Genomic DNA, 21,549 nt, shown 5'->3' with positions numbered 1-21,549 from the left:
TTATTTAAATAGTATCTATTTAAGCGAATTTACACTAAAGGACTCATACGGTCATTACTTTAGAAACTTGAAAATTATCCAATTTAGATTATGCTTGCCCACTCACACGAACTAAATGATTTAAATGCATACATACAACACAACCATATGCTTTTTATGAAAAGCAAGGAAACTAAGAGTTTAAGCCTCACTTGCCTTATAACCGGAATGGAGTCTCTCTCGAAATGCCAAATTCTCTTCGAACGATTTCCGATAGCCTCAATCTGGATACAGCAAATGAAATTTCCACTCTTTCCAACTCACCACGCCACTTTGGCACTTTATCTCGTCCGAAACCAAGAAAGAGCCCCAAAGTTATAATGCCTTGGTAGAAGAAAAAGGGAGTGGGCTTGCCCCACTTTTTTTTTTCCACTTAAACATATTTTATCATTAATCAAATTCACCAATTTGCACTCACACGTATACATATATAAACAATGGCAGCAAAATGAGAGTGGACCTGCCTACTTCTTTTCCCACTTAAACATATTTTGTCTTATTTAAAATCCCACCATTAATCAATCTGCCACTAATCATAACCGTCATGGATCCCTCTAACCATTGGAGAATTATTAACTCACATCTAAACTTTTCTTGTCTTCACTATTATTAACGTGGCCAGCAACCAAAGTAATGGCCTAACCCACTTATTCACTTAACTGCCTTTTCATAAAATATATCCTATAAATTATATATACAACTAAATATATCTACATATATATTATATGAATATATTTCATAATTATCTGCTTTGGTACAAGACCGCTAAAATTAAATAAACTATGAATAAGGAAGTAATTCAAGACACTTGGAAAAATACTGGGTTGTTACACATTGCTAGCAGAGTTGCTAGCTGAATTGTCTCTCCACTATTGGGAATTTGATGCTTGCCCCCTTGTAGGGGTTAGAGCGCTTGTTGCCATAATTGTTGTTATTGTAATTCTCTTTATTTGGATTTCCCTAATCATTTCTGCTATAATTGTTCCCTTGCAATTAGTGTTGAGTCTTCCGCCATGGGTGATGGCCTGGACCTTGATAACTTTGCCTCTGATAATCCCCTTGGGAGTCATTGACATAATTAGCATCTTCATAATGTTGTTGCCCCTCTTGGTACATCCCCTCAGGGGCTTGATACATCCCTGGTGGAGGAGGTGGTAACTCCTCAACAACATTTACCCCATGTGCATCCTTTTCTGCCAACTTCTTTGATAATAGATCCACCGTGGTTTGAAATTGAGCAAAGGCATGATCCCTCTCGTGGTTCTTCTTCGCAACAGTGACTAGTGATGGAATACTATAAAAGAGACTCTCACTATCAGTTGAATTCCAAGTTTGATTGTGGGTGGTGATTTTATTAAGCAACTAGGTGATGTTGACAAATGACTTGTCCATGAAGCATCCTCCCGCGGCAGTATTGAAAGCAATCTGATTCATTGTATCTAAGCCCTTATAGAATTTCTCGGTGAGAATATCATCCGGAAACCCGTGAGTTGGAGATTAAGCTAGATAGTACTTGAACCGTTCCCATGCCGAATATAATTGTTCCCCCTGGAGATGTTTGAACTCAAAGATCTTATCTTGAAGTTCAGTCTTTTTGCTCGGTGGAAACCACTCCTTCAAAAATGTATTGGCTAGCTCGCTCCAGGTGTGAATAGAATTGCTGGGAAGCTTTTCATACCATTCCCTTGCTTGGCCAACCAAGGAATATTTGAAGACCCATAACCGAAATGCATCAGCAGACACAGCACCTTGGGATTGTTGAGCACAAAGGTGCAGGAAGTTCTTCAAATGTCTGAGTAGACAATCCTCCGAAGAATTTCGGAAATAGCCTTCAAGTTTCAGCAGCTGTTAGATAGAGCTATCAATTTTGAAAGCAACATTTCCAATCTTAGAAGGAACCACAGCAGAAGCATAATCAGCTTCATTAATGAATTCCGTAAATATATTTTCATCTTCTTCCTCTTCTGGTGCACGTGGGTTCACTTGGAGCCTACCTTGGTTTCCTCGATTTCAATTATGTCTTCCTGCCATGTTCATCTGGTTCACCAAAACAACAAACAAAGTGTGATGGAATAGAAAAACTTTTAAATAAAAGTACACAACAATTAGTAATTTCAAAACCGTATTCCCCGGCAATGGCGCCAAAATTTGATACGCTCAAATTACAGATATTAGTAGCGTAAAGCGGACGTTGTCAAATATAGTAACCCAAACAAGGTTGGGATCGAATCCCACAGTGAATATAGAGAGAAAAAGGTATTAATTGTATGTGATACTAGTCTTTAAAGGCTTTAATCCTATTCCGAATAGTTTGAAATATTTGTCGTGTAATGTAAACGAATACTTTGACTTGAATTGTAATTAATGCGAGAGAGAGACTAAGGTTGTGTTCCCCATTTTGATTAGATATTATGCTTCAGGTTTCAATATGATATACTTCCAATGGTTGTTATAAGGGCATGCACTCGATCTCTTAAGGACTTCCTAATATTTCCCAACAGTCAGGCTGTATTTCCTCTTTATGATTTTTCCAAATACGAAAGAGTTAATATCGAAGAGCGACCAATAATGTCAATTAGACTTGTTCTTATTCCTAAGTTAATCTATTAAACGAGGGTCAACGCCCCGAGTCATTGTTATTCAATCTTACCAATGCTAACTCTCTTTTCCAAGAAAAGTTAGTATAATGGCTTAGGCTAATGCTTGCAATCATACCCAACGCTAAAACACAAAGATTGAATAAATACCAACAACCATTATGCATATATCAATAGTAGAAACCCATTCACATAATACCGATCATGCGGTCCACAACCTTAGAACTAAAATTAGCTACTCATCATTTTGTTCAACAAAGAAAGCTTAAAAGGTAACATAATATACTTACAATAGTAAGACAATGTGGAATGAGGGTGAAGTTGATGCCTTAAATGCCCCCAACAACTTCACAAACATCACAGGCTTAAACTTAATGCTCTCAAGATGTTGAATAAATTATAAAAAACCTAAACTTAAGTATTTATTCACGGCACATCAGCATAGCATCATGTGGAGAATTAATTGAGGAAACTCCAGTTTTTAATTGGACAGTTGGTCTGAGATTGGGCCTTTGATTCAGGTCCCATATATGTTGCTTGAGGGCAGTATCAACAAGATCACTGTAAGAAATTTCATTACTAATGTTGCATGGGACATTAAACTTCTTGCTAATATTCTTCCTGATAATATTATTCAAAATATTCTATCTATTGAAATTGGCTCTTTGGATCTCAATGATGAACCTATTTGAAACTTATCTGCGGATGGAAACTACTCTAACAAATCTGGTTGGAATAGCATTAGAGTTTTCAAAACAAGAGATAGTTTCTTAAGCAAACGATGGCACAAATCTCTACCTTTCAAACTTTCATTTTTGAGTTGGAGACTGTGCCATGGTAAGCTGCCTTTTAATGAAGCTATTGCAAGGTTTGGAAATCAAACTAATGCTCTATGTTTATGTTATAATACCCCAATTATAGACTCTATGCAGCATACTTTCTCAAAAGGAGAAGCAGCAGTACATATATGGAGGTTCATTGGTGCTCCCCTTGGCATCACTCACCATGGAAGGCCTATTAGAAGAAATTCCAAAGAATGGTGGGACATGAGCACCAAAAATAGAGTGCATAATTTGATTTTGCAGGTTGACCCTGTCATCATTTGTTGGCTAATTTGGAAAGAATGGACAACATGCAAGTTTGGAAACTAGAGGAAGATTTATATCAAATAAATGGAATATCAAGCAATATGGAATCTACAACCAATACTACAATCAGAATTTCCAAAAAGCATCACAGGAAACTGGCCAACAATATTCAATACAATTGAATGACTTAAACCAGTGGTGATTATTAAATAAGTCAGGTGGATCAAACCAGACATGGGATGCATCAAACTAAATTTGGATGGAAGCTATATCAGTAGCAATAGAAGAGCAGGAATAGGTGCAGTCATCAGAGACAGTGAAAGAGAGGTCATTAATTATGGCACTTTCCATACCAGTTCAATGTAACAGTAATATTCAAGCTAAAGCACTGGCTGCTAAACAATGGATACAGTGGTGTATCAGTAAGGGATACCATAATTTTCATGTGGAACTAGACTCTCAAATCATCTCTAACATGATCACCAACAAGAGGACCACCAACATAAAGCTAAAAAAGATACTCTCTAACACTATCAACATGGTTGAAGAAGTTGAAGTAACTCTATCACATTGTTTGAGGGAAGCAAATCGGGTTGCTGACTTCTTTGCAAAATTGGCATCATCTAGTGGAGTAGAAACCTTCTATGCCTCTTCCCAAAATCTTCCTACAGAAGTTAAAGGTTTAGTTCATTTAGACAAATGGCATTTTCCCTTTATGAGGAGAAGATATGAGAAAAGTAACTTTTTTGTTAGTTGAATTCTGTACATTCTAGTTAAAAATTAAAGGGCTTGCATAGGCTTAGCCATTTATTTCTTTTTGCTTAACGGATCATTGAAGTAAGGGTTTGGTCCATGTTTCCCTCTAAATGTAACTTTTTGTGCATCAAGCCTAACCCCCAACATCAAGGATTCACAACCCTTGGTGATGGCTTAATTAAAAAAAAAAAGAAAAAAAAAAAAAGCAAACTAAACATACGTTGTATGTTGACAAACATTTTTTTTTTTTTTATTCTTGGCAAAGGCTTCTTTCTACCACAGCATCCTTGATAAGCTTCAGAGATTGTTCAAGATCGTCTAGCAGTTGATGTGAATCGGGAATCACACTTTCGTCTACTGATAGGACCATAGTCATCTTGTTTACATAGCTTGTGAAATTAATCATCAGAGCCTGAAATATAAATTTCGGAGTGTGATGTTAAGTTATAAACAAAAATCACTAATGTATAGATTATATGCAAAAACCCAAAAGAAACAAAAGGGGGGCCATGGGAAAATTACATATAATAGCCACTTTTCAGCTCCCGTAATTGAAAAATAGTCACTGTCATCAAGTTTCACTTTTTAAATTTTGAAACTTCCATAGTGACGGTGCTTATGGAACATGAGAGATGAGACCAAAAATGGGAGACCAAAAAACAAGGAAAGCAAGAACTTGAAACTTGAAATTAGTATGAGTAATATTTACCTGAGGTTGGCCATAAGAAGTGGGTGCAAGGTAAATCAAGGGGTGCTCATAGAGGCTAACTTTCTCTGGAGGACCCACCAAATTGGAGAAGGCCAATGTTGTATTTGTGAGAATTCTATGCGATATTGAACTTGTTGTCTGATATTAATATTTTTTTTTCACAGAAGAAAAAAAAGGGTCAAATATCTTATTATGTTAAGAATGAAAAACTTGAGAAGTGGTTATGACATTACCTTAATCCCAAAAAGCTTGAGTGCTAATTTGGAGATGGAAAATGTGTAGATAGCTTCAAGAGAATTTTTCTTACGATAACTTGTTACCTTGGCTTCTCTGATATAATCTAAGGGGTCATCTCGTAATGCAATTTTAAAGGGTAAAAGGACAGAACCAACCATATTGCCCCATTTTGCCTCAGTATTCTTGTCCATCATATCAGCTAAAGCCTATATATATTTGGTAAACACGAAAAAAGCCACAAGAAAAAAGAGTGTCAATAATTCACTTAGACTTGAAATATATAAGCTAGAGTTTAAGTAATTTGCATCGTAGTGTAAATAGTTTTTGCATCATTAGATTATTTTTATCTGGTGTAGCAGGAAACATATTTTGTTTTCCAGATTTCAAATCTCACATTTTAAGGAAGCTTACATATAAATATTTTCTGGATGACCTGATAGTGTAAAAAATTATTTATAGTGACAGTGCATAAAAATTAAACTAAAAACTTAAAGTGCTAACATTTTGAAGGAATAGTGGATGCCATCACCTGAATTCCAGCCGTTGGTCTCAAGTTTATTAGAAGACTTGATCTAAGCCTTATGTTGTTAGGGAGATTATGGTTTTTCTCTGTTGCTCCCTTGTCTTTCTTGCCCTCACCTGCCAAATTTTGCATAAAACGCTAATTAGCATGACAAAGTATTCCCAATAACTCAAATAATAAAAATCCTCGATGCTAGTTTCTAGATTTTTTTGGATTTAAACTATGTACACCGACTGTACTGTCTTACTTTTTTGCACCATTTGTAATTCTGCATAATATAAACGGTCATTTGTCTTACTTTTTAGATGACTAGCTCAACTTGTTATAAACAGTTACTAGTAGTTATATTTTAGGTGATTTGCTAATATAAAAATTCATTACTAATGGTATATAAAAGATAAAGAGATTCTAGATTTCCTCTGATATGGTTGGGTTAATTATCTATGATCTAATGACTATACTTAAAGACGAATACTTAATACTCCTATAATACATGAGGCAAAAACTTACCAAATCTCCTATTAAGATAGACAGATAAACCAGCTTGTATTACTCCCAATGCGACATCATTTATTGTCTGTTCAAGAAAATCATGACAAAGTCCAAAAAAATCAAACTACAATTTCGCTCCTAATGCTAGAAAAGGAAATAGGAGGAAGTTATCACAACGTAACATAACATTTGTTTGGAATAAGAACATATATATACGTACCATGTCCAATGCATTTTTCACCAATTTCATATCATCCAGACTGACTGTCCTATGAACAAATCGCCTAGGATTAAACTCAGAACCAGGCCTACCCTTAATTGGCGTATTTGTGTCCTTCAAGAACATTGCCGTGGCCATAAACATCAAGACATCGACTACTGTGTTCCAAAACAATATCATAAAACACCAAATTGGTGCAAAATATCGCCATAATCCTTTAGTCGAATACTGACATAGAGAATTAATATCCCTTTTTTTAATTCCAGGAATAGTCGGAAGTTTATCAGGGTGAGCTGTTTGGCGCGTACAAGCTAGAAAAAGGGACATAAGAGAAGTGCCATCTCCAAGTGAATGGTGCATTCTTAAAATGACAACACCCTCAGTATCTGATGTTTTAATGTTGAGAAGATGGAGATCCCAAAGAGGTTTCGATTTGTCAAGAGTTGTTTTGCTAAGGTTATAGATATAATTCTCCACGAATTTTTCTGGTGATTCATGTAGATTTTGTTCATCCACATGTGGCACCACAACATGCTTATCTACGTCCACCTTTGTGGGCACCCATTTCATTTCTCCATTGTTTTTCTCATCCACCACCTAAACAATGAATGAACACATGTAGTTTAAGAAAACAAACTAATTCGTCAAAGAGAGCATATAAAGATTTTATTTTATTTTATTTTTTTGCTTTTAGAAAATCCTACTTCTTTCGTTAACAATCTTTACTACCGGACTTATACTTACACTAGATTTATTCCTAAATACTTGTAATTTCATTTTTAGGCTAAGATATCATGTGTATGTTCTTATAATTAAGTCTAATATTTGATACATACAGGTCATCGTTCCACATGAAGTAAAAGTTATTTATTTGATAAGATTAAATCTGGGTATTTGTCATATATATAGTCAGGCCTCTCTAAAATAGTTACCCTTTATAACATCTTACTTGAACAACCAAGTTTTTCTTTGGAACCGATTGTTCATATTATTTTATATGTATCATCTACTCCATATAACAACATTTCTTTCTAACAATCAAAAAGTATTCTCACAAACAGTGTTGTTGTACGGAGGTTTGACTATACCTGCAGGCTGGAACAACGAGGATGCTTAATAAAAGCATGGGCCAATCCGTCTTTGATAGCTTGAGGATTGATTCTTGATTTGCTGCCCATTATAGATAAAACGTGGACGTTGAAGTTGGGCTCGTGAAATAACCTTGCTGACGGACTCAATGGCTCTCCTTCTTCAATGGCTAAATTTAGCTTTGTTGCAATCGGTTTCAGACACGGTTTTAACAATCTTATGGACTCCATGTTAATAAGTAAGTACGTGTAAACTTTTATGTTGTTCTGGAAATTGGGCTGCTGTTGCTATGTATATATACAAGTTTAGTAGTACTAGCTTTTAATTGCGTCTTACGTTGGATCTGATAAGGCCAGTATGGGATATAGGTGTACATTATAGCTGAAGGTTGATGGTTGAGCAATTAAAATTGCGTCAGGTCAACAAAAAGCACCCGAGCTTTATTTATTTGCCCAAAATTTTCTAAGAGGCAATTGTTTTTGGAAAACCATCATTTAGGAAACGGTTTTATTTTGAATTATTCTCACCGTTCCTCTTTATTTGGCCCTTCTATTCAAATAGGTTTTCATTTTACTTGTTCAATTTAGGACTGCTTATCGGTTGGTTCAATTCAATTCTATATCTTATTGATTCAGTTTGTAAATATTCCTAACCGATAACTTAACCAAACAATATTCATTATCGGTTATCCGTTTAACCGATAAAAATGTCTTAAACGGGTCGACGGCCAACCTGTTCATCTAGATATTTTTCTTTCCCTTCTTGTACATTGTTAATATGTAGTACTTTCTTCAACAACGATAACCTCTAAGCCAAATTAACTGTTTTCGACTTCTACATTAGCATGTTTTACCACCACAAACAACTAATGCAAAACCACAACCTTTCCAACATGAATCTAGACTAAGCTTTCCTTGATTTTACTTTCGGTTTAGTTGAAGTTACATCAGAAAATTTAGTTCTGCTAAAATGGATGATACGTAATAGGGTGGATTTGACTTGCATTTTGCTTAAGAGATAACAACAATCACTCACTAGTTAGAAAATCTCAGGTAATCATATACGAATATAAATCTATTTAATTATAATAAATTTCAATATATTACAGTCAAGCTGACAAAACTTAGGAAAGTGAAATATGAAATTAGGAGTAGGGTTTTAAATTCTAAAGTCATGACTCTTATATAATCACGAATAAAGAGGTAAATTTAACAGCTTTATTGAGTTATCGGTCTACCCTATAAGTAAACTCAAAGAATTAGTAACCGAACCGATATGCCAATCAAATAAAATTAAAAAAAATTATTTAAAATTTGTTAAACCAATAATTCGATACCAACATACCGAAACCATCTTTCCGATTCTGTTTAACGGTAAATAAAACTTGCACATCCCTAATCCATTCAGCAAATTAAGAGATATATTATTTTTTTCTAATATTACTCTTTATCTACAGTGAGCTCTAACTTCCAAATGCACTTTCTTCTTGTTAGGTTTTCGAGTCTTTGTTTATCTTGTCGCAAACAATTAAAAAGATTTTTGTGATTTGTTTGGCTTTACTTTTTCCAAGGATGAAAGAAGGAAAATTGACTACTTTTTGTCCTTTTTTGTTCTCCTTCTGGATAATTCAAACCAAACGCAGTGGGTTCAAATCCAGCTAAAAAAGACTATGGAAGAACATTTATTACAGTCGTAAAGGGTTGAGATCTAATTTGTCTCTTAGCACCTATGTGCAAATTGCAAATCAGAAGGCAAGATGTTACATTCTGTTTTTCATCATCATCAATGTATTTAACTTTTTATTCTTAATATATGGCTTAAGTATGACTAAACCCGCTACTAACAATCTAACATGGTTTATAAAAACTAGTATAATACCCGCGCGATGCGCGGAAAGGTGTTAGAGAAAAAATTATATCTTATTTACTTGATAATATATTTTTTTTTTATTTTATCAATTGTGAAATTTAAATCGTTTTATACACGATAAGAAAAAAAATTCATTCAAATTGTTGAATGAAAAGATATGAATATTTCTCTTGATCTTAAGCTCTGTTCATAATCTCATTATCATGTTCATATTTCTTGTGAATAGCATTAGCCATTTATTTTAGATCCTGCAAAGAAAAAATAATTTTTCGCAGGAATAGGAAGACTTATAGTTTAACTTCTAAAAAGGAAGTTTTTTTACTTTTAAACCTTAATAATAAAAAAGGATAAAAAATTTATTCAATGAAAATCCTTTATTGGCAAATAAAATATATCCTTTGACGAAGAAATTAGAATATTGTAGTATGTTCAAGGACTCTAAGGAATTTTATGTATGAATAAATTATACTATTCATGTTCACATAAACAGAAGTAGGTAGAAATATTTACCGATATCAAAATCATCAAATTGGTAAATATTTGTAAAATTTTCTTGCATAATATCGAATGTATTTCCTATGAAGACCGAACAGATTAAAGTTCTTCAGATGCGACAGGTGATGTTTATAATTTCTCTGTCTAGTAACCGATATATAGAAATTATATAAGACAGTTAAACTCAGCAGAATAGTCCAACCAAACAAAATCCGACTTAAGCAACAAAAAAAAAATGAACGGTAAGCAAATTATTACAGCTACCTAATTAAAAATATTGATTTTATAAGAGTTAGATATCTATAATAGAATATACACATTAATGCCATTAAATCTTGGAAACATAAATTGAAACAAATATCTTAACTTCACCAACATATTCCTTCAAAATTCGATTCGTCCAAAAACTAACATGTTAGCATTAAAAAATCCTTAACAAAAGGAGTCAAGTAACTACTGAATACAGTTATGATTCTTAAAGACATCAATCATAGTACAAACTAAAAATTACTTCAATTTCATACCTAAATCTAGTTGCTAAAAAGTAAACGTGCATTTCACTAATTTTTCTTTATTAAACTCTCACAGGTGCAATTCTTCAAGGATTTTTCTCCTTTTTAGTCACCTTCTTGGCCTTGTTGTTGGATAGTTGTTCAACATATTCAGCAACTGCTGCGACATATCCTCTTTTTTCTTTTTCTTTTTTTACTTCTCTCGGTGGGAGCAAGCCATCATCTTGTTGTCGGTCATTAAATCCTAAAAAAAAGAAAAATAGTGAAGAGAAACAAAAAGTTTTTCTAGTAAACAAAAAAAATTAAAATAGAGAGGTAAATATTTACTCAGCTAAACGCGTATCCGTTTAGATTCTTATCATCTTTCCTCTGAATGTGAATCTGGGTAAATACTTATAATTGTGATTGAAGCTGAAATTTTTAGTCATATCGTTACCATTATTTTTAGTCCTAAATTTTCTTACTTTTACCAACTTAAAATCAATTTTAACCAATTATTAAACTTATCAAAGATGGTCTACTCTCAACTCAAATATCTTCTCAAATTTAAGAATTTACTATTTATCTGAGTTCTCAACTTTCCAAATGCTTGTATTATAATAGAGTTGTACATCAAGTAACATAAAATGAAAATACAATACAAACCCACCCTCGATATCTTCTCTTAAAACAACAAACAATTCAAATAAGCCAAAAATTCTAAATTTAGTTGATATTTAATCATACTTAATAACTTACAGGAAGCGCAACAATACATTTCTAACCAATAATACTCAAAGTTAATCATTCGAGAACTGGTAAATCTTTTCTTGAGTTGTCGCATTTAACTCCATTGGTATCTTCCATTATTATACTCCGCAGATTTTGAAACAAATAAGCTGAAGGGAAGAGAGATCGATTCATTTGTCCGACATGCTAAAATCAAAATCAAAATCAGGACCGAAATACTTAAATAATGAAGCAATAAAAATACTAATAGAGAAATTCCAAGGAGTTTGCCTTAACCTTTAGAGTAAACACTTTCATAAAATTCAAAAGAAGCCATATGAGCACTATATTCAAGAAAACCACACGAGGCACACCGGAATTCAGAGTTTCCCATTTGGCATGTGACATGCTGGTCATCAGCTAATTCCCAAGTTTAGTAGTTGGCTGATGGCATTCACATGCAGATGGAAAAAATATGTTGTTAGACACGATAAGTAGGACTTAAAGGGGAAAAATCATAATGGAGTCCAAATATATGGAAAAACCTTAATATACTACCCCCATTATCAGCCTTGGAACTTAATTCTCATTCATATGTCCTCTCCATACCTGCTTAGCTCAAAATTAGTGTTTACCTCCCTTCGATTGTACTTTATCGCAACCTTATCGTACACTTGGCAATCACTATTCCAACATAAGTGCAAGACTAATATTTAAAGAACAACTTAGACACTTAGCTCTTATCATAACTCGTTAAGCACAATAAATACTACCAAAGTTATTGTACCTTGAGTTGCTAATAGGCTGAAATATTAATCTCTTCTTAGGAACTATTTTCTCACAAACTTCAGATATAAAATGTGCTCCATGGGGAAAAACCAAATAAGGAAAATAATGTGGTTAAAAGATAGCAGAAATTGATTTATGTAGCAAGCCATGTCCAAAGTACTTTCAATATAATCACATACCAATAAAGCTTTCAACAATCAGTTTTCCAACTTCTACAACTTGATGGAACAACTCTTCCTATGATAAAGCATGCTCACTTAGATGATAAGCACCTAATATAAGGTAATTACAAACAATATAAAATTGAAAAGTCACTATGACCGTTGTTTTGTTAATTCTTTGAAAAGTTACTATGACCATTCACAATGAGTACAGACATATGAAACTATGGTCTCGCTTTTCTCAGTAAAAGGAATTCCATATTAGAGGTTACTACTACTTGCACAATCATAATTTCATACATATGTTAGCATCTTGTCCAAATAATTAGAGTAAAACGCAGCTTCACTTATAATCTAAAGCATAAAGATAATTGTGTTGAATCTTCATGATGAAAAATTTGGTCTTCTGGTTCCCTCTATCGTTAGTATAATTCTGTAAATTTCAGTAAAATTTCCTTGCTAAATAGTTAGGTGTTCTGAAGCTTTGAGCAAAAGAAAGATACTTTAATTTACTTGATTTGATGCACCTATAATGGTTTTTGCTTTATTCCTTGTTTGTTTCCTGAACAGAATGTAACTGTGACACTGCACTGTGTTGATATAGCAAGTGCCATGGCATTAAAAAGATTAAAAGTCCAGTTCTCTGTTAACATCAACATACTGGCATATAGATATCACACAGAACATCAAGCAAGTTCAACTTCTTTCACTGGAGTTGTAAGTGCCATTCATATATCATTCTAACATCATGTCTATCCATAAGACATGATTACCCAAGTTTTAATTGAAATATGTGATCTTGAAAGAGCATATCGTGGATATCAGTTTATAGAATCTTGACTGTACTCTCATATATACAACGACAAACAAAATCTTCTCTTGGAAGAGAAAAATACCTAGATCTTCAGGAGCTTAACATCGTTTTAGTCTTTTTTCAGTGTTGTTAGGAATTAAAGAGCTTCTGCGAAATAGAAAAGTAGAATACAAACACAATGCTAGAGTCTCCCTAAAAAACACTAAATTAGTTAATAAGACTATGTTATTCCACATACTATGTAAACAAAGCAAAATAGAAGGAAGTCTAAAGTGAAAAAACAACCCTTTCGTCCATCAGAATAACTCCAATTGAAAAAGGACTATCAGCTTTGTTACGATCCGGATTTAGTTAATTTTAGCGAAATTATTTTCCCAAAACCAGACAATATGAATCTTTAACAATCAGTTCGTTGAATTCTTTGTTAATTTCGCTAATGAAATTAATTTAAGTGCACGCCAGTAAGCTTCTCAATTGCTGCCTTCTGATTGAATAAAACCATCATTTTCGAGCATTCCCTGTTATACTAAAAGAAGGGACACAATCAAACATCTCTGTGAAAATTTGTCAATAAATTGATATTTCTCAAAAGTATACTATACTTATAAAAGCCGGTCTTTAACATGGATGCTTTGCTTCTTGCAAGTTCTATTCCAATCCTTAGACACATCAATAGTGCATTGTGCAGGAAAGATTGTAGTTGCTAGCATCGATGGTGGGAATCTAAGGAGCTCAATCAACAACCTTTTCAGCAGGAACCAATATGCACAACTGAACAATAAAACAAATTCGAGAACTTAATTATCAGAACAAGAATGCTATAATAGTCACTATTTTTACATGAACAGTTACTACAATACTTTGAACGTGAATCCTACAAACAAACTCTAAGGAAGATATAATTATAGTAAGAAGCTATAGCCCATAGAGAACAATAGAGAAGTACCGAACAACAACATGGCAAAAAAAAAAAATGGGTTAGGAAATGCGACCCAAAACTCTCCTCATAGACTAATAGTTTAAATCTTGCATTAATCTTTTAAAAATACAGTCCTTAGATAGTGGTAGATTAAGAAGATATGCACTATAACAGATGCTTCCCTGTCTATTAAATATAGTTTTCTCAACCACCATAGAAATTCAAATTGCACCGTTGATGCAATTCACGACCCAAAAACATTTTTTTTTTTTTTGGGTATTCTTGCGCCTTACTGGTAAGTGACTAATATCTTATGCATAACACTGGTAGAGTTGGAGATTGTCCATCTGCAGTAAGACCATGTCCTGCAGCCTCGTGACGAAGAATGCATGGGAAGAGACCTGCAAGACCATATATAACAGAATGTTAACAACTATAAATACTAAGATGGAGAAATTGAATTCTAATAGGAGTAATTGTTAGTAGTTCAAACAGGACCGTTCAATTTCACCAAACGGATCAGTGAGTCATCAAAATTTTACCTAGTACATTATGAAGAAACCATAGATGAAGAGGAACTGCAGCGAGAAGAAGAAAATTACCAAAGAGCCTCTACTTTAGAAACTCTGCCAGTTTTCCCACGTATGGCTTCTCTGAAGCGACTTTTGCATTTAATTGTCGAAGTTTCTAGCTGGCCCCTTTTTTTATTTTAATAACTGTTCAATCTTGCCTTAGCAACCTTTCGAGAGATTTACCCTCCTAAGTGGGGGCATCCTTTTAGAAGATAACTATATTTAGATAACTTCCACTACGTGCTTATTCAATCCACATTTTTTGGCTTTTAGGCTTTGCTCTATTTTGTGCTTTGCTGCTTTTAAGGAAGTTACCTTTTGCAAAATAATGACATTCCAGGCCTAATATTTTTTTAATATTACTTTCAGTTACTATGGTTGGTTTTGCTATTAATTTTATTCGCTGTTTGTCCTAAAAAGTGTCAAGTGACTTATTATTAGGCTGTCACTTGGCTAATGTGTGTTTCTGCCTCTGCTTTTATATATAGATAGATAATTGTAAACAATTTTTTCGCTAATTTTACACAATCTATAGCTAAAAATACCAAACTAATTTTATAGAAATAATGTTTTGTCCCTTCCTTACTTTTTCTTTTCTCTTGTATGATTTAGAAGTTTCTAATTTGTATGTATACGAGGTTCATAGTATTTTATGACTACGTTAATGGTCTACCAGACAATATAGAGCCCACACAATCAAAAGATTAGTTGCATGAGGCGTTTACGTGATGATAAAGAAAACAAAGAACTCGATCCTTTCAATAATTCAGCTATAATTACATTTGACATCTGTAGGGTTTTAGAGTTTTGGGACCTATAATTTTCTTGCATTCATAATGAAAGCACCCAATAATTTCAGTTGTTAATAATTTCAATTCCAACAACTGAAATTCTTGCAGCAGCCCCCAAAAATGACTAAAATTAATGTTGCAGCCCGTTTATTTTCAATTCCATTTTAAAGTTAGGTAACGTCAAATTTAAACTACGTAGAAAGATAGTCCATGTCTACCCGAAACAGTAAAGTTATCCATGCATATATGAAAAGAAATTTCATATTGGAAAATCACTAATTTGCATAATGTTAAGAATAACAATTATATTTGTAGTGATCTTGATTAATAAGTTAATGGCTAAGATTTAATTGACCAAAAGGCCCTAATCATGATTTGCATAATTAATAATTTATCCATAAATATATTTAAAATATTTTCTCTCTCTTCCTATTTTACTTTTCATACACAGTAAAATATCTTTTCTCCTTTACCTGATTATTTTTCCCACTTAATTTTTTTTACTTATGCAAAAATAGAACCCATTATTCAATTGGTGATATTTTCCATTTTTTTTTCAATTATGATGCTTACTAATTCATATAATATATACCCATTATTCAATTGGTAATTGTATATTTCTGAAAGAGTTGTCTATATTCCGAAAAATATCATCATTAAAGAGTTATCATAATTGGAAAAAATGAAATATTAAAATAGGAAGAGAGAAAATATTTTAATATATTTATGGATAAGTTATTAATTATATAAACCATGGTTAGAGCCTTGTCTTAGTAAATTAAATCTTAGCCATTAATTTTAATTTATGGCATGTGTCTCTAATCTAAGATAGAACTTGGAAAAATGGAGAGATGAAAAATAGTGAGGAGCCCAATCCGTTATGGATTCATGTTTCCCTTTTTCAAAGACGTGCATTTTCTAAGAGACGTTTCTTAGCAAAACGGAACTTCTTCGTCTAAAAGTATTATTTCAATAAAGGAGAATAAAATGCTGAACTTTATTAAACCTTCTGTGACAAGTTGAATTTTACTAATTTTGTAAGAAGTTATTTACAATGTCAGTGAATATAGATTATTATTTTTTTTTTAAATCGATTAGGAAATGATTACTAGTACCTTTTAGGACCTACGAAAATAAAATGTACTAATGGGAATTAAGTTGCAACCATCACGCAACGCTCCCATAGAAAAACCTTCCATATAAATATAAAAACCTGCCATATAAATACAGGGCACTTGCTAGCTAGAAATTAACATTTCCAAGTCGGTCGAGAAAGTTTTAGATCATTAAATTTCAATAAGGAATATGGACTATGACTTGAAAGAATTAAGGAAATATCTAAAGAGCCTAATTTAAACAATCTTGAGAAATTAAATCAGAAAAAGGAAAGGAAGAAAAAATTTTACCCCCACCGTTATGATGTCGTCCAAAAATGTTCCTCATCCATCATTAGAACTCATCGGTGGAGCTAAAGACAAGTTTATCTCTGCATTTAAATTGATTAATAATCTGTACACATGGGCGGATTTGGGTGGGTGTGAGGGTGTTCACCCGAACACTCCCGACAAAAAGTTACACAGTATATATAGGATAGATTTTTTGTATTTGTGTACATATATAAGCTATGAATATCCTAAACAAATCCAAAAGGTTAACTCAAGTGGTTCATGGCGTTCAAAATTCTCTCCAACTTATACCTAGGGACAACAAATTTTTTAATGTTTAGATTTTGTTGTTTTTTTTGGAACCTCCTAAGTGAAAATCCTGAATCCGCCACTCTCTGTATATATAGTGCGTATCCTATTGTTGCCTGGAATCCACCATATAGAGACTATTTTTGCAGATTTTCTTAGGTCTGTTCCTGATGTTCGTCTCAATCGAGAGTGTTTGAGGACTAGGGGAGGGTGGGGGTGGAGGATAAAATTGGTTTGGTTAGTGAGGTGGCATGTCACGTGGCATTCACCTCATCAAAATATTAAAGCCACGTGGGATTGGATGTCCACCTTGGTCAATTTTAATGGTGGAGTGGTATCTTTGTGTCCAAAGTATAACGATAGGGCCAAAGTATAACGAGAGTTATATTTGGCCCTTTTTCATTAAAAGTCATTTAACTTTGCCTAAATATCACAACAAGTAACTCAACTTGTTATGATACTTAGGCAAAATTGAATGACATTTTTTTTTTTTTACAAAACATAGTTTAATGACTTTCATGATATTTTGGTTAAATTTTATTTTTTTATAATAATTTTAATGCAACAAAATAAAAATTGAGTCACCATCTATACAATTAAAAACTCCAGATATGAATACATATGGAGCTTGAACGCGGCTCATGAAATTCGCTTCTACATCATTTTTACTAGCTATAAATCTTGAATGGGTCATAATTGGCACTTATTCCCTAATTTTGTGCCGGTATTTAAATTTTGTCCCTCAACGCAAATTATTTTTTGTGGGGCATACGTTTATATTTTTGTATCATAATATCTCACAAATTGTGTCCACATAAATAAAGAAGTTATGTCCTATTAGACATACGTTCGATTGCTAAAGCACAAAAATTAAAGATCAGCCTAGTTGAAGGATAAAAATTAAAGACCAACCCATTTGAAGTACAAAAGTGTAATTTTTCCTCTTATATTGTTCGAGCTAGTTACTACTTACCGGAAGCTAGGAAGCTTGAAATACCTTTGGTACACTAATTGATCGTGAATTGGTATTTAATCAGACAGCAAAGCATATAAAGAATTTAGTAAATAACTAGCAAAGATTTGTTTTTCCTCTTTCCAGATGATAAAGAAAAAAAATGAGACCATCCAATCATAGCCAATCATAAATACGATGAATGTAACAAATCCGCAAGACCACGGGGAACACTACGCCGCAGCAGCAGGGACAAAACAGCCACCTAAATACTAGGACAAATATGTGGTCCCAAATGCCAAGCAAGGATCATCTGTACCAGTACCGTTAGCACCACGGATGTCAAATGGGCGGGTTGAGCTGAAATTGGCTCAATCAAAATGGGCTGAGGTAATAAATGGGTTGGACTAACATTGACCCAAAAGTTACTTGGGCTGAAATGGGCTGGGCTAAAATGAGCTAAAAATGGATTGGGTTATGACCCGCCCAACTTGACCCAATTTTTTTGAAGGGTCTATTTTCTAGAAAAACATTTTCGTGGAAAATATTTTCTAGAAATACATTTTCGTGAAAAATGTTTTTGCGGATTTTTCAAAAATATTTTTTAGAAAAACATTTTCCGTGGAAAATATTTTCGAGCAAAACATTTTTCGTGAAAGATATTTCCCTTCATATAAAACACACTACAAGCTTATAAGATCCATGATACAAGAAAAGTGTATACATAAAAAATAAAAATAAAATAGAGTAAACTCAAGCAATAAACCCAAATTTAAGTAAATCTTAAAAACGGGCTGAAATTGGGCTAGTATTGGACTAAGTTAAAGATCACTTTAAAATGGACTATGTTGGATTGGGCTAGAATCAGCCCAATGTGAAATTATCTTGAGCCAACTCATAAAATTTTGGACGGATTGGGCAGGCAATCACCTTTTGCGCCAAATTTGACACCCCTAGTTAGCACCAAGTAATGTTGCTTGGAGCTCTCCACCCTAATACCTATCTATGAGCCTATTTGGATGGGCTTAAAAAAACAGTTTATAAGCCAAAAAAAAAAAAAAAGTTAGGGTAGTGGTATTTCAGATCGGAGATTGGGTCTTTGTTCGCTTACGTCCCTACAGACAACTTTCTCTCCGCCTCCAGCGTCATACCAAACTCAGTCGCGTTTTCTTTGGGCCATTTATGGTGCTTCAACGAATTGGTGAGATCGCCTACAAGTTGGACCTCCCACCTTCTTCAAAAATTCACCCCGTATTTCATGTCTCAGTTCTTCGAAAATGTTTGGGAACTCCTGAGCAGCAAGTAACTCCTATTGACCTCCTCAACCATTCTTTTTCACTCATGCTCTCGCCGGAATCAATTCTAGACAAACGTACCATTACTAAAGGTGCACATCAAGTGCTGCAATTTTTAATCAAGTGGCAGAGGCTACCTCTTGAGGATGATACTTGGGAGGATGTGCATTCTCTTCGGCAACAATTTCCTGATTTGAACCTTGGGAACAAGGTTCGTCTTCCTGGACGCGGTAATGTAACAAATTCGCAAGACCACGGGGGAACACTACGCTGCAACAACAGGGACAAACAGCCACCTCATCCACAGCCTTGCGAGTACTTCTTGTCACAAAATCCCAAATATTTAACTCCCATCAACAAAAAATCCGATTTTCTAAAAGTGTCACTAGAATTGGCCCTAGACCGTGCGTTACGTGCCCAAACAAACTCATATTCACTAGGTTCAAAATGCCGTAACGAGCGCGAAAAAGGGGCATGGGCCGATTGTATTGAACTCTATGAACACACAATCCAAAAAATCAAAACAACAGTTGATCCAAAAGCTAAATGCACAGCTGCTGATGCTCAAGCATGGCTAAGTACAGCCTTGACAGATCTCGAAACATGTAGAGCCGGTTTCGAAGAACTCGGGGTCACGGATTATGTGATGCCTTTGATGTCAAATAATGTAACATCTTTTAATTAGTAACACTCTGTCTTTGAGCCATGGTTACTATACCGAGCCTACTGCGACTCAAATAGATGGATTTCCAACATGGGTTGCACCTGGTGATAGGAAACTTTTGCAATCGCCATCACCAGCTTCTCAGGCGAATATAGTGGTGGCGAAAGATGGTTCGGGGAATTTCAAGACCGTGAAAGAAGTTGTTGCTGCTGCTGGCCAGAGGAAAGGAAGTGGAAGATTTGTGATATATGTGAAGGGAGGGATTTACAGTGAAAATGTGGAGATAGGATCAAAGGTGAAGAATGTAATGTTGATTGGAGATGGCATGGGAAAGACAATTATCACAGGAAGCAAAAGTGTTGGAGGAGGATCCACCACCTTTAAATCAGCCACAGTTGGTAAGTATAAACCAAAAAAAACTGTTAAATATAATTAAATTCTTTGATTTATCTTTGGGACAGCTTAATGGAATTGGTGATTTAAAGTTAAATCTTAATAAGAGGTCTCAAGTATATAAACAAAACTAGCTTCTCTGTGCGCCACACGTGCATCTCGTGTGTCGCGCGTGCATCTCGTGCGCCGCGTGTGCATCTCGTGTCAATTAGTAATAAAAAAATTAAAACACATATATATTGTTGTTAAATACTTCCTCCGTCACAAAAAAATTGTGCTCTTTTGACTTGACACAATATTTAAGAAATAAAGAAAGACTTTTGAAATGTGATTGTAAATTATTTCATAAAGTTAAATTATTTTTAAATATAAAAAAGAAAAAAAAATTGAGACAGACTAAGAAGGAAAGGAGTATAATTTTTTTTTAGGAGAAAAGGATTATGTGTCAGCGGATGATCAAGACATGAGTATTTTTAACTCTCTTTTTTTCCCCTACAAATGAGTTGTACTATTTGACAAGTGCAAACTAAAATGTTACTTAAAATCTTAGATGCTATATATGGACAAACGCTAACCAACGGATGATTAATGCCACTCGTACTTTTGAAACCCTCCATATATAGGTCAGCCGCCCTAAGTATTAGACCTTAGAAGAAGTATGATTTGAAAGTAGCTTTGCAACAATTCGAAGTAGCTTTGGTGATTTTGTAACAATTCGAAGTAGCTTTGGTGATTTTGTAACAATTCGAAGTAGCTTTGGTGGATTTACAATTCTAGCCGCCTTCACTTTGTTGGAAATTAGTCCGGCAATTTGGTTCCTTCGTTCCAACTCTATCTTTATTTTTTGCAATTTAATTTGTTGCAATTTATTTTCTTGTGATTTATTTTAGTGTGATTTAAATTAATTCTATTTAATAATGGCGAAGAGATTTAGACGTGGTGCCGGTAGTAGTGGTATTGTTAGGGGTAGGCTTAATAAGGAAACATTTGTAAAAGAAACACCTACTTTAGGTTTTGAGGTTGGTGGAAATAATCCACTTTTAGGTCATGAGGTAATGCAACAACATTATACCGATACTTTTAATGAAATTGATGATGATGATGATGATGAAACACAAGCCCCTGAAAATCTCATAGAAGATACATGTCCTGCACAATCACATACATAAGA

General features: G+C 34.0%; 1 protein-coding gene across 1 annotated transcript; it reads right to left on the bottom strand.

The window, feature by feature from the left end:
- Nucleotides 1–4,141: 4,141 nt before the first annotated feature.
- LOC132645437 (wax ester synthase/diacylglycerol acyltransferase 11-like) lies at nt 4,142–8,030 on the bottom strand. The gene is made up of 8 exons (XM_060362414.1): nt 7,750–8,030; nt 6,662–7,258; nt 6,460–6,526; nt 5,956–6,065; nt 5,423–5,632; nt 5,190–5,327; nt 4,701–4,892; nt 4,142–4,389 (listed from the first exon to the last, which is right to left on the bottom strand). Exons 1-7 carry the CDS (start codon nt 7,978–7,980, stop codon nt 4,731–4,733), a joined length of 1,515 nt encoding a protein of 504 aa, XP_060218397.1. The 5' UTR covers nt 7,981–8,030; the 3' UTR covers nt 4,142–4,389; nt 4,701–4,730.
- Between the last annotated feature and the right edge of the window lie 13,519 nt (nt 8,031–21,549).

Source organism: Lycium barbarum, chromosome 6 (genome assembly GCF_019175385.1).
Source record: "Lycium barbarum isolate Lr01 chromosome 6, ASM1917538v2, whole genome shotgun sequence".
In the NCBI taxonomy this organism is placed as follows: domain Eukaryota; kingdom Viridiplantae; phylum Streptophyta; class Magnoliopsida; order Solanales; family Solanaceae; genus Lycium; species Lycium barbarum.
The sequence above is the reverse complement of the archived record's forward strand: the minus strand, read 5'-3'. Positions and strand labels throughout refer to the sequence as shown.

Bases quoted from the DNA above. Each gene is read 5' to 3' on its own strand.
- LOC132645437 (XM_060362414.1), bottom strand. From the start codon at position 7,980: ATGGAGTCCATAAGATTGTTAAAACCGTGTCTGAAACCGATTGCAACA. The intron at 6,066-6,459 runs GTAAGTTTTTGC...AAAATTTGGCAG, and splicing joins CTATCTTAATAGGAGATTTG to GTGAGGGCAAGAAAGACAAG. The intron at 5,328-5,422 runs GTAATGTCATAA...TATTAATATCAG, and splicing joins TCAAGCTTTTTGGGATTAAG to ACAACAAGTTCAATATCGCA.